The following is a 14858-nucleotide window of genomic DNA, read 5'->3' on the forward strand; positions in this document are numbered from 1 at the left end:
ATAGGCACAAAGGTACACATGATTTAAAAGTTAATATATTTATTACTAGAATTATAATCAGATATATTTAAAAACTTAAGAATAAAATGAATGCTTGGTAATTCTAGATCAAGCCACCAGTTACACCAAGTAATTATTTCCTGAATAGTAAGAAGACGGTCTTGAGTCTGACGAATGTCAAATGTCCATCAGGCTTGGTGTAGGCTGGTTAAGGCATACTACAGATGGACTCTACATGGTACGTTCCATAGCGCTTCTTCAGGAGCTTAAGCATAACTTCGAGTGTTGTTGTAGATAAATTATTTGACTTGGTGGAAACGTGGACAAATATACAGACCAACAACGGAGGCTGCATCATCGTTACACCAGAAACATGTGAACAGCGGAGGCTTGGGCTGGTTGTCTCTAATACATGGTTACCTGTTACAGCGCCTCTACTACCATAGACAATAAGGAATCCTTATGTCTGTCTCATTTAGGCTCTAGATACTTTACAGGAACCCTCCCTCTACAGCGGTTATCTTATTAACCCCCCCCCCGTCTGGTTTATGGCGAGGTCTATTAGGCAGATGAGGTTTAATGTTGATAAATGTAAAATTTTGCACTTGGGGGGCTAAGAATATGCATAATACATACTAGGGGGGAGTACAACTGGGGGAATCAATGGTGGAGAAGGATCTGGGGGTTTTGGTAGATCATAAGCTCAATGCCAAGGTGCAGTTTCCAAAGCAAACAAAGTCCTTTCTTGTATTAGGAGAGGTATGGACTCCAGAGAGAGAGAGATATCATTTTGCCCCCCTGTACAAATCATTAGTAAGACCTCATCTGGAATATGCAGTTCAGTTTTGGGCACCAGTTCTCAAAAAGGATAGCGGGGAACTGGAGGAAGGGCAACCAAACTGATAAGAGACATGGAGGAACTCAGCTATGAGGAAAGATTAGAGGAACTGTAGTTATTCACTCTTGAGAAGAGGAGATTAATGGGGAATATGAGCAATATGTACAAATATATAAGGGGTCCATATAGTGAACTTGGTGTTGAGTTATTCACTTTACGGTCAACACTAAGGACAAGGGGGCACTCTTCACGTCTAAAGGAAAAGATTTCATCTCCAAATACGGAAAGGTTTCTTCACAGTAAGAGCTATGAAAATGTGGAATAGACTCCCTCCTGAGGTGGTTCTGGCCAGCTCAGTAGATTGCTTTAGAAAAGGCCTGGATTCTTTCCTAAATGTACATAATATAACTGGGTACTAACAATTATAGGTAAAGTTGATCCAGGGAAAATCCGATTGCCTCTCTGGGATCAGGAAGGAATTTTTTTCCCTGCTGTAGCAAATTGGGTCCTGCTTTTCTGGGTTTTTTTTTTTCGCCTTCCACTGGATCAACTGTGGGTATATGGGATTGTGTATATATATATAAAATATAATATAATATAATATTTTTTTAATTTTTATGGTTGAACTAGATGGATGGTCTTTTTTCAGCCTGGAGACCATGGAGACCTTATACCTGGTGACATACCGCTGCAGCCTTCGTTGTTGGTCTGGATATTGGTCTACATTTCTACCAAGTCAAATAATTTATCTACAACAACACTCGAAGTTATGCTTAAGCTCTTGAAGAAGCGATATGGCGCGTACCATGTAGAGTCCATCTGTAGCATGCCTTAACCAGCCTACACCAAGCCTGATGGACTTTTGACACTGACATACTCAAGACGGTCTTCTTACTATTCAGGAAACAATTACTTGGTGTAACTGGTGGCGTAATCTATAATTACCAAGCATTCATTTTATTAAGTTTTTAAATATGTCTGTTCATATTTCTTGTAATAAACATATTAACTTTTAAATCATCTGTACCTTGGTGCCTATAAAGTCCAATGTTTTCTGCTCTACTTGGTATTCCAAGCCAATAGGACGTGGCCCATTTTTATCAAATTTGCATCCGCAGTACCACCCTGTGGTGATGCAATTCGTTGTTTCCACAACCCATCTTCAGTGTTCTAGTTGAGAGAAGAAGGTTCTCATCCAAGATTTTACGATACAATACATACAAAAGCTTGAGAAGGGCCATCCTTAATAATTTAATATCCGAGTGATGTTCTGTATTGGAACAGAGCAGTAGATTGAAGATACAAGCTTTCGTAACTAGCTCTGCACAAGCGTTCTTCCCAATTGTGTCTCCTAAACTTGCCACAGATGGTAATTCTTCACAAAATTTTCATTGGGGAAAAAAAAAAAAAAAACTAGGAGGAAAACGTGAATAAAATTTTGGTGAATATCTTCAAAATAGATTTTTCTGGATGACGGCGAGTAGAAAAGTGGCCCAGAGGAGCTTTTTAGAAACCCACCAAACTGTCAGGACTGATATTTCACATAAAAGGGCGAATTATCGACCTTTTTTACAAAACGGGCCCCAAAGACTTCAAGAACAAAAGCTGAGCGGCGCCGTTTTATTCATCGTCTGCACTTTTATCAAACTAATTTCTCCTTCAGTAGAGCTCTATATATTCTATATTCATGGTGATATTTTGAATATACGGTATGTACTTTGATGAAGGAATACACCTATAGCGGAATCTGGCCAAGATACATAACCGTTAATCTCCAGCATGGAGTGATGTATTGTAAGCGAATTCTTTTGTCTCTCTTTTTAATATTTCTCTTTAGATACAAATCATGGCCATACTCAACTCTCTCCGACAGTTCGGAATTAATTGCAAAGGAGTTTTTTTTTTTTTTTATAGATCCTTTTAACTTTTTTTTTTTCTACTTTTACCTTGCAGAAGGAATTATTACGGTGGGAACTGGGCCAGCTTCACATTTTCAGGTTTACAGTCCTGGATTGATGAGTACAAGGTAAATGTCACATTATCACTGGAAACGTTTTATAGATTGTTAGCTTAAAGGATCCAAAGATCTTGTCTGAATTGCTTAGATTGCCGGTTTACTGAATCTTTCTGCTGACCAGCAGAGGAATGCCACCAGTGAAGAGCCCGACACCAGCAAGGAACAAATTCTGGAAAATGAAGGCATCCTCCCTCTAAACCGAAAGGATGGGACTATCCGAAATGTTGAAGTTTTCTCTTATTCCAAGTAAGTCATGTTCAGCCGGTCCATGTTTTGTGACCCGATTTTGTTCAGAGCTGTAAAAAATCTTTAGCCTTCTGTTAGATTATGAACCTTTTTAATGGTGAATGTGTGCATTACCTGTACAGAGCCAAGAAATATGTTGACTTACGTTCCAGGTATGGATAGTTTATACGCGATTAGATTGTTTCAACTTGGACCAATGTAACTATGTATTGCGGGTAAAATAAGTTTTGAACACGTCACCATCTTTTTAGGTAAATCTACTGGTAAAGGTGCTATGGACATGAAACTTTCACCACATGCCGGTAACGACCCATGCAATCCATACATACAAAGATACCAAAACAAATACGTTCAGAAATGAAGTTCTATGTAATAAAATGTAGTAAGCTAATGGAGATCACTGAAGTAGCAGTGTAGTAGCTGCGTGATTTACAGCTTCTAGAGCGATCCCACAAGTATGGTAAATACTCAGTTACATTGTTCCATGGTGGAGCAAATATAACTATGTAAAAATATTCATACCTGAAATTCTTTAAACCTGTTTTCTGACATAACAACAAACCTCCTAACGCTTCTTCTAGCTCCTCTCGATCTGTTTGCTGGCCGAAAATGTTAAGGGAGCAAAAATGTAATATAAATATACCTGTGATGTCATCAGCCTCACCTTCACTTCCTGATCTGCCTTGGGTAAGAGGAAGGGTACTGTGCGGCACCACACCGCGTTTCCATCTCTCCGGGTGCCACATACAACTATATGGTATATTCTATCATGATCTGGAATGGTTGTATAATTTGTTAGTGTTCTTTGGGCTTGGCCATGATCAATGCTCAAAGATTGTTTTTATTGCTGGAAGTAGAAGATAGGTTCGGGGGTTCTGGATCTCTTCAAGAAGGTTGTCAATCAGGCATTGAACAGTTTAAAGCTTCTTCTTAGGTGTCTCTCCCAGGAGTGGTGAACCAAGGTTCACACTTTTGCTTGAGTAAAGGCGTATGGGAGTACAAGTGGGGAAAGCACCGAAAGCAGAATAGTCCAGATCCAATTTTATTCAGATTCTTATGTCATAAATATGCAATGCATTCTGGGTTCAAAAGGTCCTCCCTTTCTGGGCATGGTACTGGAGCAATTATCATAACCCTTGATTATCCCTCCAAGTTTATCATTGCAGTACACAGTTTGTTGTTCTAAGCCCTGATTAAACCATTTGAACCTCTGAAGCACATTGGATTTTGATGACACAAATGTCTGAATTAAAATTAATTATGAGCCTTTTAAGTAATGTTCGTGGTGCTTTCCATCTTGCAGACCCATCATTTTCTTGCTGTCTGGGTCCCCATTAGAGGTTCTAATAGCCCTGGTGAACTCTGTCCCTAGGACTCAAAGTGAAAAAAAAAATTCTAAAGAGGAATAGAGGGAGGAATCCTCTCAACCAGGTTGCTATTTTTATCTGTAAGTATTGGCCAGTGTGTACTAATGCGAGAAGACCATTGTGTCTTCATGCGCATGCTTCCAAGCATAAAGCCTATACAAGACATGTTTTTAGCACTCATGCGTACACACCAAGAAGCATGCACATAGGTGAATGTGCACGCTTGGCACTGGTGTTTGTGCCAAACACTCTTCTTAAGCTGGAATGTGACATAGGCAGGTTGCTGAGTGGTCTTCAGCTAGTTCTTGATTGACCTACGACCTTGCGTGCTAAGTTTGCCTTTGACGTGCTTTTGGATTCCTTTCTACCCATTGTGTTTTCGGCCTGTGTTTTGGACTCTGTATTCTGATTTGGTATCTCAGTGCCTGACTGTGAGCTGACCTTGGCTTGTATTCCAACTCTACATCTGCCTTAAGTCCTGTACCTCACTTTCTATCTTTTGAAAACCTTGACCTGTATCCTGACGCTGTCCCTAGTTTCTGACTCAGTACCTCATTGCCTCCTTATTAACCTTTGGCTTGTGTCCTGGCTACGCTTCTGTGCACTAATTAAGTGCCGCCGTGTTCTTGCCTCTAGTCTTTATCCGGTTGTCCACAGTCACCTATGTCTCACATCCAACCGCTGACGCTGCCAGCAACATTGGCCCTCGTGCAACTCCTGTGACCTTACTGTGCGTCTCCTGTCACCAGTGCCAAGGTTGTTGGACAAGAGGTGCAAGAGAGGTCCCCTCCTCATCTCGATCTCCACCAGGTACCTTGGTGTGTAGCATCCATTCCCCTTGATTCAGACCCTGACGGCTAAGATAGTCCGCTTGCCAGTTGTCCACAAAACATACAGATAAGGCTGGGAGGTAAAGTCCTGCCTAAACGAGAATTTTGAGATCCCTCCAGAATTCTTGGTGATGCCCTGGTGATTGATGGTGGCTACAGCTGTGGTCTTGTCCAACTGGACCCTGATTGGGCAACCTTCGAAAAGAGTTGTCCAGTGGAATAGAGATAGGTGAATAGCCCTGAGCTCCAGGATGTTGATAGGAAGACTGGTTTCCTCCCAGAGTTCATTGACCCTGGACCGACAATTGACCCATTACTGCCCTCTACCTGAAGAGACTGGTGTCTGCCAACCTAGGGGGATAAGGGGCTTCCCGGGCAGCAGGAGGGGAGAGCAAATCCACCAGGACAGTGGTGCTTTTGTTGGGTGGACAGGCAAATGTGCTGGTCCTGCAATTCGCAGACCATGTTCCCTTTGGCCAGAATCTCCCATTGCAGTGGTCCGAAATGATGATGTTCATAAGTAACCGCTTCAGAGGAAGTGACCATGATGCTCAGAACTCTCATTCAAAAACGGATTGAGGCAGTCATCTGTCTAATGATTTGGCTGTGTCCTTCAATGAACCTCAGAGAAAAGAATTTTATGGTGAGTACAAAAATCCCTTTTTTCCTCTCTTTTCCTGTTGTGTCCGAAGAACAAGAAGTGAAGACAAAACTCCACAGTAGGACATTTTGATAAAAACATCTGACCGGCTTTAACCCTTTCCCTCCGTCCTAAATGAACAAAAAAAGTTTCGTTTGTAGTTACCCTTTAAGTACATCGTTTTGGCCGTGACATCTTTGGGAGTACGGCCAGCAAATTGAAATGCTGCCCTCATCCCGCCATAATATTTTGTCCCTCACTCTCACATTGAGTTCATCACTGACACTTTCTATAACGCTCCGCATCTGTTTTTACAACGACGGCCACCGCCGCAAAGTGAAAATTTCCGACCTACCGAGTCTCGGTATTTATTGGCACATTCAAATGGCGGCCCCGCGGTAACAGGTGTTGTTTATACTCCGGTAATATTCTCCTCCGCCGTCGCGGCCAGCCAGTCCTTGAGGAAATTTGCTCGTAAATATTATGACCCTTCCGCATAAACTAGGCGGCGCAAGCACTGCCGGGGAACACGCTGGCACTTCTCAAACAAATGCCGGTTTTGTTGTTTTATGTAAACCATCAATCTCTTACATTGTGTAATGTGTCATGTTAGCAACCGCCGGATATAAAAGTAGTGCAGCGGGCGTCTGGCGAGGGCAGCACCATGACAGAAATAAGAATATTGTGTATAAAAGTCATATATCACCCAATGAGCAGGGCGGTCTGTGGCTTGTACAGATCTTCAACCCTCTAGATCAAAGAGAACCTGTGGAAGCTGAACTCCACTTGGAACTATTAAAGCACCTTCTCCTTTGTCTTCTCCTATCTTTCAGCAACATGGAGTCTGTTTTTAATTCGGAATAGTTCTTTAGCAGTTGTCCGATTAACGTGACTCAATCTTCTGCATATCCTGTTAGTAAGACCAGTGGCAGCTATCCTCTTTTCTTGAATGGGCTTGCTGGTTGTGTAACTACCTTTTCTGTAGTATACTCTGAACAGCTGGGACAACAACACTGTTGGGGGTCCCAGGCCATCCCCCTCCCCAAAGACTTGGCGAGCATTTAACCTTTTCATTCCACCACTAGATGTCCTCAGTGTGACAGCCAGCATCCTTCAACCCACTTCTTCCTCTAAACCCAGGCTGTCATGGACCCTCCCCCAGCACCCAATTGGACAGTAAATGCGTAGCAGCACAATTATGAGCTCACTTTTCTGTCACTGTGCTTTCTCCACCTATCGGCATGCTCTTATTCACCTGCATATCCTGTTTTTAGGACCTGTGACAGATATCCTTTCTTCTTGAATGGGTTCGCTGGTTGTGTAACAACCTTTCTGTAGTATACTTTGGGACAACAGCACTGTTGGGGGTCCCGGGCCATTCCCCAACCCCCCCCCCCCCCAAGACCTAGTGAGCATTTAACCATTCCACCACTAGATGTCATCAGTGTGACAGCCAGCATCCTTCAACCCACTTCTACCTCTAAACCTAGGCTGTCATGGACCCACCCCCAGCCCCTAAGTGGACAGTAAAGGAAAAAAGAAAAATCACCGCTCTAGGAGGTCAATCAGGAACCTCTCCTCCAGACTAGAAGCCTCAGGTGACGGCAATGCTAATAGCGATAAATGTGAGAAAAGTCCTGGACAGCCGCACTCAAAATGATGATCGCCTTTATTGATAAAAACAACAAAAATACATGCCACAGCAAGAAGTACAGGAAAACTGACGCGTTTCACACTATAGTTAGTGCTTAATCGCTAACAAAAATACATGCCACAGCAAGAAGTACAGGAAAGCTGACGCGTTTCACACTATAGTTAGTGCTTAATCACTATGATTAAGCACTAACTATAGTGTGAAACGCATCAGCTTTCCTGTACTTCTTGCTGTGGCATGTATTTTTGTTGTTTTTATCAATAGGGGATCATCATTTTGAGTGCGGCTGCCCAGGACTTTTCTCACATGGATAGTAAAGGAGTTGCAGCATAATTATGAGCTCGCTTCTCTCTCGCTGTGCTTTCTCCACCTATAAGCATGCTCAGTCTCCTGCATATCCTGTTTTGTAAGACTGGTGGCAGCTATCCTCTCTTCTTGAATGGGTTCGCTGGTTATGTTCTGAACAGCTGGGACAACAACACTTTTGGGGTTCCCAGGCCATTCCCCAACCCCCTAAAGACTTGGCGAGCAATTAACCATTCTATTCCACCACTAGATGTCCTCAGTGTGACAGCCAGCATCCTTCAACCCATTTCTTCCTCTAAACCCAGGCTATCATAGACCCTCCCCCAGCACCCAACTGGGTAGTAAAGGCATAGCAGCCCAATTATGAGCTCACTTCTGTCACTGTGCTTTCTCCACCTATCGGCATGCTCTGTTTCCTGCATATCCTGTTTGTACGACCGGTGACTGCTATCCTCTCTTCTTGAATAGGTTTGCTGGTTGTGTAACTACCTTTCTGTAGTATATTCTGAACAGCTGGGACAACAGCACTGTTGGGGGTCCAATGCCATTCCCCAACCCCCCAAAGACTTAGCAAGTCATTAGCATTATGTGGACCAATTTAAATTGAAAGTTGTTCCCCGGTAAAAATAAATATCATCTAAATCCATTGGTCATGTCTCTTCTTGAATCTTGGTGTGCTTTGTGCATTTTTTCCAGATCTGCATGGGTTTACTTCTACTTTAATATTTGTTCCTTCCTATTTCGGTGCTATGATTATGCCATTGGACTAGTTTCCTCAATCAGTACAAATAAGACAAAACCTCGAGCTTTAAAAAAAAAAAAAAAAATCTGAAACGTCCAATAAAACGCGAGCTGCCTGCTATTTATAAGGCCGTCTGTCTGTTGCACATCACCAGTTGTTACACACGAAAAGTGATTGTGCGTCCAGGTGGAAGGAAACGCATTCAGCACAAAGTCGTGCGGCCAGCGCGTTTATCAAACCCAAATCTTCATTAACCCGACAGCATTAGCCTAAATAAAAAGCCTGATCTGCATTTCACTGTTTTTTCGTCCAGCCCAGTGAGTACAGCATCGGCGTGCTGGGGCAAGGAACGCCTGTTTGGGGTTGGCAGTCTCCTTTTTGATGCAGCCCATCCAGTGCAGGTTCCATCACCCAGCTAGAGCTTCTTGTGTCCTCAGTTTTGTTGTTGTTTGCAGGTTGTCGGTTGACTGAGCAGAATACAGCACAGAATAGGCCCCGAGCGATGCCTCCAATGACACCACCGTGTCCGTCCACACATCAATAAACAATGGTTGACTTCTAGTTCAGGGATCAAATGACAGCTGAATAATACTTGTCAAAGTCGACCTGTCATGGCAGAACTGATTACAGACCAACAACGTTTGCTACATTTGTTTCTTTAAAGGGAAGCTGTGGTGTGATTTTCAGTGAGACGATCTTCTGAGTTATTACTGGTAACCCCAAAGTAAATTTTGGATATTTGCTATCCAAAAACAAAAGAGATAAATAAAAATACATACACACTACACAACCTCTATGTGGACCCCCTCCAAATGATTGAGTTCAGATGTTCTCAGTAAAGGGTATTGTTAATACTACAGCATACAAAGACATTGAAAAGAATTGTGCTTTTCCAATCTTGTAACAGTTTGAGAAGACCCTTTTCTATTCCACCATAACTGTGCCCACGTGTACAAAGCCAGCTTCAATCAACCGATGTTTGACCAGTCTGGACCAGATCCATAAAGACACGGTTTGACCAGTCTGGACCAGATCCATAAAGACACGGTTTGACCAGTCTGGACCAGATCCAAAAAGAGCTGGTTTGACCAGTCTGGACCAGATCCAAAAAGAGCTGGTTTGACCAGTCTGGACCAGATCCAAAAAGAGCTGGTTTGACCAGTCTGGACCAGATCCAAAAAGAGCTGGTTTGACCAGTCTGGACCAGATCCATAAAGACATGGTTTGACCAGCCTGGACCAGATCCATAAAGACATGGTTTGACCAGCCTGGACCAGATCCATAAAGACATGGTTTGACCAGTCTGGACCAGATCCATAAAGACATGGTTTGACCAGCCTGGACCAGATCCATAAAGACATGGTTTGACCAGTCTGGACCAGATCCATAAAGACATGGTTTGACCAGTCTGGACCAGATCCATAAAGACATGGTTTGACCAGTCTGGACCAGATCCATAAAGACATGGTTTGACAAGCCTGGACCAGATCCATAAAGACATGGTTTGACCAGTCTGGACCAGATCCATAAAGACATGGTTTGACCAGCCTGGACCAGATCCATAAAGACATGGTTTGACCAGCCTGGACCAGATCCATAAAGACATGGTTTGACCAGTCTGGACCAGATCCATAAAGACATGGTTTGACCAGTCTGGACCAGATCCGTAAATACATGGTTTGACCAGTCTGGACCCGATCCGTAAATACATGGTTTGACCAGTCTGGACCCGATCCGTAAAGACATGGTTTGACCATTCTAGACCCGATCCGTAAAGACATGGTTTGACCATTCTAGACCCGATCCGTAAAGACATGGTTTGACCAGTCTGGACCAGATCCATAAAGACATGGTTTGACCAGTCTGGACCAGATCCATAAAGACATGGTTTGACCAGTCTGGACCAGATCCATAAAGACATGGTTTGACTATGTTAGTGTGGACAAATTTAAGTGTCCTACACAGATCCCTGACCTCAACCCTACCGAGCACCTGGGATGAATTGGAATGCTGATTAAATGCCAGGTCTTCTCATCAAACATCAGTACCGGGACCTCACAAATTGGGAATGTGAGAGAAAGCAGTGCAAAGGCCTTTCAGCTCATGTGCTGACAAGAAGCATGCTAAAAGAGGGAGAGAGCAAAGTGACAGGTAGATAAGCTCATCGCTGTGTGGTTTTTCCTTTCACTGTACAGTCACAGGCTGGAGCTGGTCCAAAATTACCTAGACACAGAGGAAGTGGATTGAATGATGCTCACCATCAGACTGAGAACCATCCATGTAGAGGAAGGCTTGTTAAGGATTTGGTGGACTTTGAGTGCTGGGTCCTGCGGTTGGACAGTAAACCAAACCAGTGGGTTCTCGATGTGGAAGGTTTTTGTAAAGGAGAAATTAAAAGAACTTAATATGGGAGAAGACTTTGCAGTCTGTTCTTTAGGTTTCTTCTGGTGAGCCAGATGGGTGCTCTTGCCACCGCCTTGATGTTGACAAGAGCTGTTCTTAAGAGCTGTTCTCCCTTGAAGGCCATGCAGATTAAACTCTTTTGACACAAGGGTTCCATATTCCGTCAAAGTGCCTAAGGCTAGGGGCAGGTCCATGACAGTTGGGGCTCAGAGTAAGTGGGTTGAATGATGCTGACCATCAGATGGAGGACCTTCATGTAGAGGAAGGCTTTTCTGGGGATTTGGCAGGCTTTGAGAGCTAGGTTGTGTTGGTGGACTACCGTCCAAGTTTTGGGGGTTCGGCCAAGTCGAGAAATGACTTGACAGACTGCAAAGGAGAAGACTTTGCAGTCTGTTCCTTAGGTTTCTTCTTCTGCAGAAGATGGGTGCTCTTGCCACCAGTAGCATCTTTGATGATTTGACAAGAGATGGTCCTTTGGCTGTCCCTTGAAGGTCATGTAGGTGTTTTGCTTAGTGTCGTTTAAGGTTCTTTGCAGTAAAAGCAAGGAAGCCTAAAAACCTCTGTGGTGTATATTAATTTGCTTTACTAAACAAAAATGCTATGTTCACTTGTAGAAAAACAATTCATGGCATACAAAGTATCACAAAATATGCATGCAATATAGACATGCACAAACTATCTATCCTTCCCAGCAAAGTAGCATGGATAATGTATACAAGAGGGAAAAACTAAAAGTTACTTAAATTGGGTTGAAGATTTTGCTTCATCCCCAAGTAACATTCCTATTGTCAGTCTTTCTTTATGATAGAATCGTCCTCCAGGATCCAGACTGCTTCCTGGAGTCCTGCAGGGCTTTCTCCTTTGTGTTCTCAGCACATGGTTGTTTAAGTCTTTTCCCTCCCACCTACTTCCTGTAGCATCACTTCCTGTTCCGCGCTCATAAACTAGTCCAACAAGTTCATTAGCCTATGAATAGGGGAAGCCCAGCCTCCAAAAACAACACTTGCAACCAAAATGCATCACTCCTATTTCTATGCCATAATAGCCATAAGAACACAACAGACTAAACGCTTTTTACACAAGGGTTGTGTATTCAGCCAATGTGCCCTAAGGCTGAGGGCAAGCCCATGACAGCCTGGGCTCAGAGAACGTGGGTAGAGTGATGCTGGCCATCTGGCGCAGGACATCTTGTCACAAAAAAAAAGTACTGCAGGGGAAATCTCTGGATTGAAGGTGCATATTGCAAGAAAATCTTTTTTTCATTTAGTCTCTTATTCGACCATTCTTTTTCTTTTTTTTTTTTATCTTATTTTAGGTTGGAATTTGCTTTTTAAAAAAGTAAATAAATTAAAAACTCTACACTTTAATGATCATTCATTATGTCTAATTTATATACCGTTATCGTTTTGATTATTTAATCCAGTATGATAATGAGAAGGGAGAAGAATATTAGCAGACTGTGTAATTAAATGCAGTTTATTTTATTGTATCTAAATTATATACAATCTTTTATCTGGAGTGGAAAGGCACCGAGAAGCTGTGATAATCTAACCATTATGAAAATGCTTATTGTTTCATAAGTTAAGAAGAATGATGTAAAAGAAAAGGCAAGTGGAACTAGTCATGTACATAGAATTCCAGTGTGAGAATTTAGCCTGGTTTTAAAGCTGCTCGAAGCAATTCTTTCCTGGTTTTCACCAAAACTTTAAGACTCCTAAAATACCGCAAAATCTATTTTTTGTTTTTTGCCCATTGAGGGACACTGAAACTACCAGCATGCCCTTTGTGTCCCAAGGAGGATGGATGTCGCTCCTGCAGCTGTGCTGTGTTAAGACTAGTTAATTTTTTGTTAGAATGTTTTTTTTTTGTTTTTTTTTTTTCCCTTTTTTCTTCATTTTTTTTTTCTTCAATCAAGATTCTTCTTTACATCGTTGCAGTTTAATCTCTTCAAATGCAGTTTTCCGGTGCAGTCATTCTCATCCTGGCTTTTGGATTAACATGACCATACCCCACTGGACTGGATGTGTGAGAAAAGCTCGGAAAGGGACTTTTGGCTACTTGGTTTTACATAGGGCCCTTCCCAGACTCTGTTCTGGTAAAAGTTTGCTGCGGAGCATTTTCCAAGTCCAGAGCCATTGGCATTGACTCTGTTGGCATTGCCCCCAATTCTGAATACTTAGTGATTTGGCCAGTTGGGACATCTATAATAACAATAAAGCTAGCTGGTTGGAAAGGTGCTGGAGACCTGATGCCACATCCCATATAAGGAAAAAAGAAACACCGAAGAATGCCCCCGGGACTTTTTAGGTAGCGGTCAAGCCAGACAAAATAAGTGAGGAAGTATAGTAAAAGTACAAAATTTATTGGTAGAAAATGGTAAGCATCAAAGACATGATTTAATTTGAATATAAAATCAAAAGGTGGGTAGTCATAATATGCACAATACAGGACTGTTGTCTTTGATCATACGGTTGATCTTGTGTTAGGTGGCCAAACCACAGACAGTTACATAGAAGATCCCAACATGTTTCAGAATATAATAAATTCCTTCTTCAGGGGGTGATCACAACAGACTGTATTTTCTGATGATATAATAATAACATGTCAAAGTAAACATACTGTATATAGGCTTACAAAAGATGGGTGATGTATAACATGGCGTAGTATAGCTACGTATCAAGTCTAAATATACTCACAATGGCTACCCTTTAATCGGATTTAGAATCGCAACATGGTTCTTGAATACCCCCACAGTGCCCCATAGCATTGGTTATACCCCAAAGGAGTGATGCATAACGCCTTGGGACTAAGCTCTCACGTTGCCCTCTTCGTGAAGTTTTCCCCGCATTCTTTCCTGTCATAGAGCATCAGAGAAGCATTTCCATATAGAACTCTTCACTCCATTTCTGCTGCCCACCTTCAGTGACTTTTGCCCTCCTTTGGCCATCCAACCCTCACCTGACACCAGCTGTTTGGGTTTTGGGAGCACGCGAAGCCTTGCTTCCTACAGTGAGCCTGTATTCTGCATTACCTTCACTCAGTCGCAACACATCTGGTTTTAGAGATTTGGGGTGGGTTTGGGGGATGGTCACTCTCCTGTTTTTTTTTTACTTTTCACCAACAACTCTGGGCTGATGATGGAGCTTATGTCTGCAGCCTAGAATCATGTTGTCCTCTACTCCTTGAGTCTGTTCTATCTTTGGAGTTCTCAGTGGTTCTGTCAGGTGTGGCACGGCCTTCTCACCTCTCAGCTGAGGTTTTTTTCCATGTTAATGCAAGATTTTATGACCCAAATTAACAAGATATTTGCAGACTCCGATTGCAGAGGCCACAACACACTCTTACGCCCTCTCCTGCAGATTCTACATCTGATCGGCCCTTGGTTATAGTGATATAACTATAGTGATAACTTTCTCAGTTTTGTTAGGAGCCTCCCTTCCTATTTCTTGCATGTTTCTCATGTCCGTTCATTTGCATAGGACACTTTGGCTAAAGTGCTGAACTAAAGAACCCTTGTGTAAAAAGTGCATTGGCCTTCTAGGTCCAGTGTCTTATTGGACTTGCTTTTGTCAACAACATCAAGGATGCTACTGGTGGAAAGAGCAGCCATCTTCCTCAGCAGAAGGAACCTAAGGAACGGACTACGTCGTCTTCCTACTTTTTAAAATAGCCCTTCCATTTCTCCACTCCCTCAACCCTCGAATCACGATGCCCCCAAGCATGGCTCCCAGTCCACCTACAACACCTAGTACTTAGTCTGCCTAATCCTCAGACAAGCCTCTGCATGAAGATTCACCACCACTTTCCATTGGTGG

General features: G+C 42.7%; 1 protein-coding gene across 3 annotated transcripts in view; it reads left to right on the plus strand.

Moving 5' to 3' along the window:
• The window catches only part of CHM (CHM Rab escort protein), a 184090-nt gene that overhangs the window by 19886 nt on the left and 149346 nt on the right, over nucleotides 1–14858 (plus strand). Inside the window, exons 3-4 of one of the 3 annotated variants that reach the window (XM_073598122.1) lie at nucleotides 2792–2864; nucleotides 2944–3101. In XM_073598122.1, the coding sequence (XP_073454223.1) occupies nucleotides 2792–2864; nucleotides 2944–3101 (231 nt within the window). The remainder of the gene's footprint in view (nucleotides 1–2791; nucleotides 2865–2943; nucleotides 3102–14858) is intronic. The other 2 variants (XM_073598124.1, XM_073598125.1) reach the window with 2 other exon arrangements.

The sequence above is a fragment of the Aquarana catesbeiana genome, linkage group LG09 (genome assembly GCF_042186555.1).
Source record: "Aquarana catesbeiana isolate 2022-GZ linkage group LG09, ASM4218655v1, whole genome shotgun sequence".
NCBI lineage: Eukaryota > Metazoa > Chordata > Amphibia > Anura > Ranidae > Aquarana > Aquarana catesbeiana.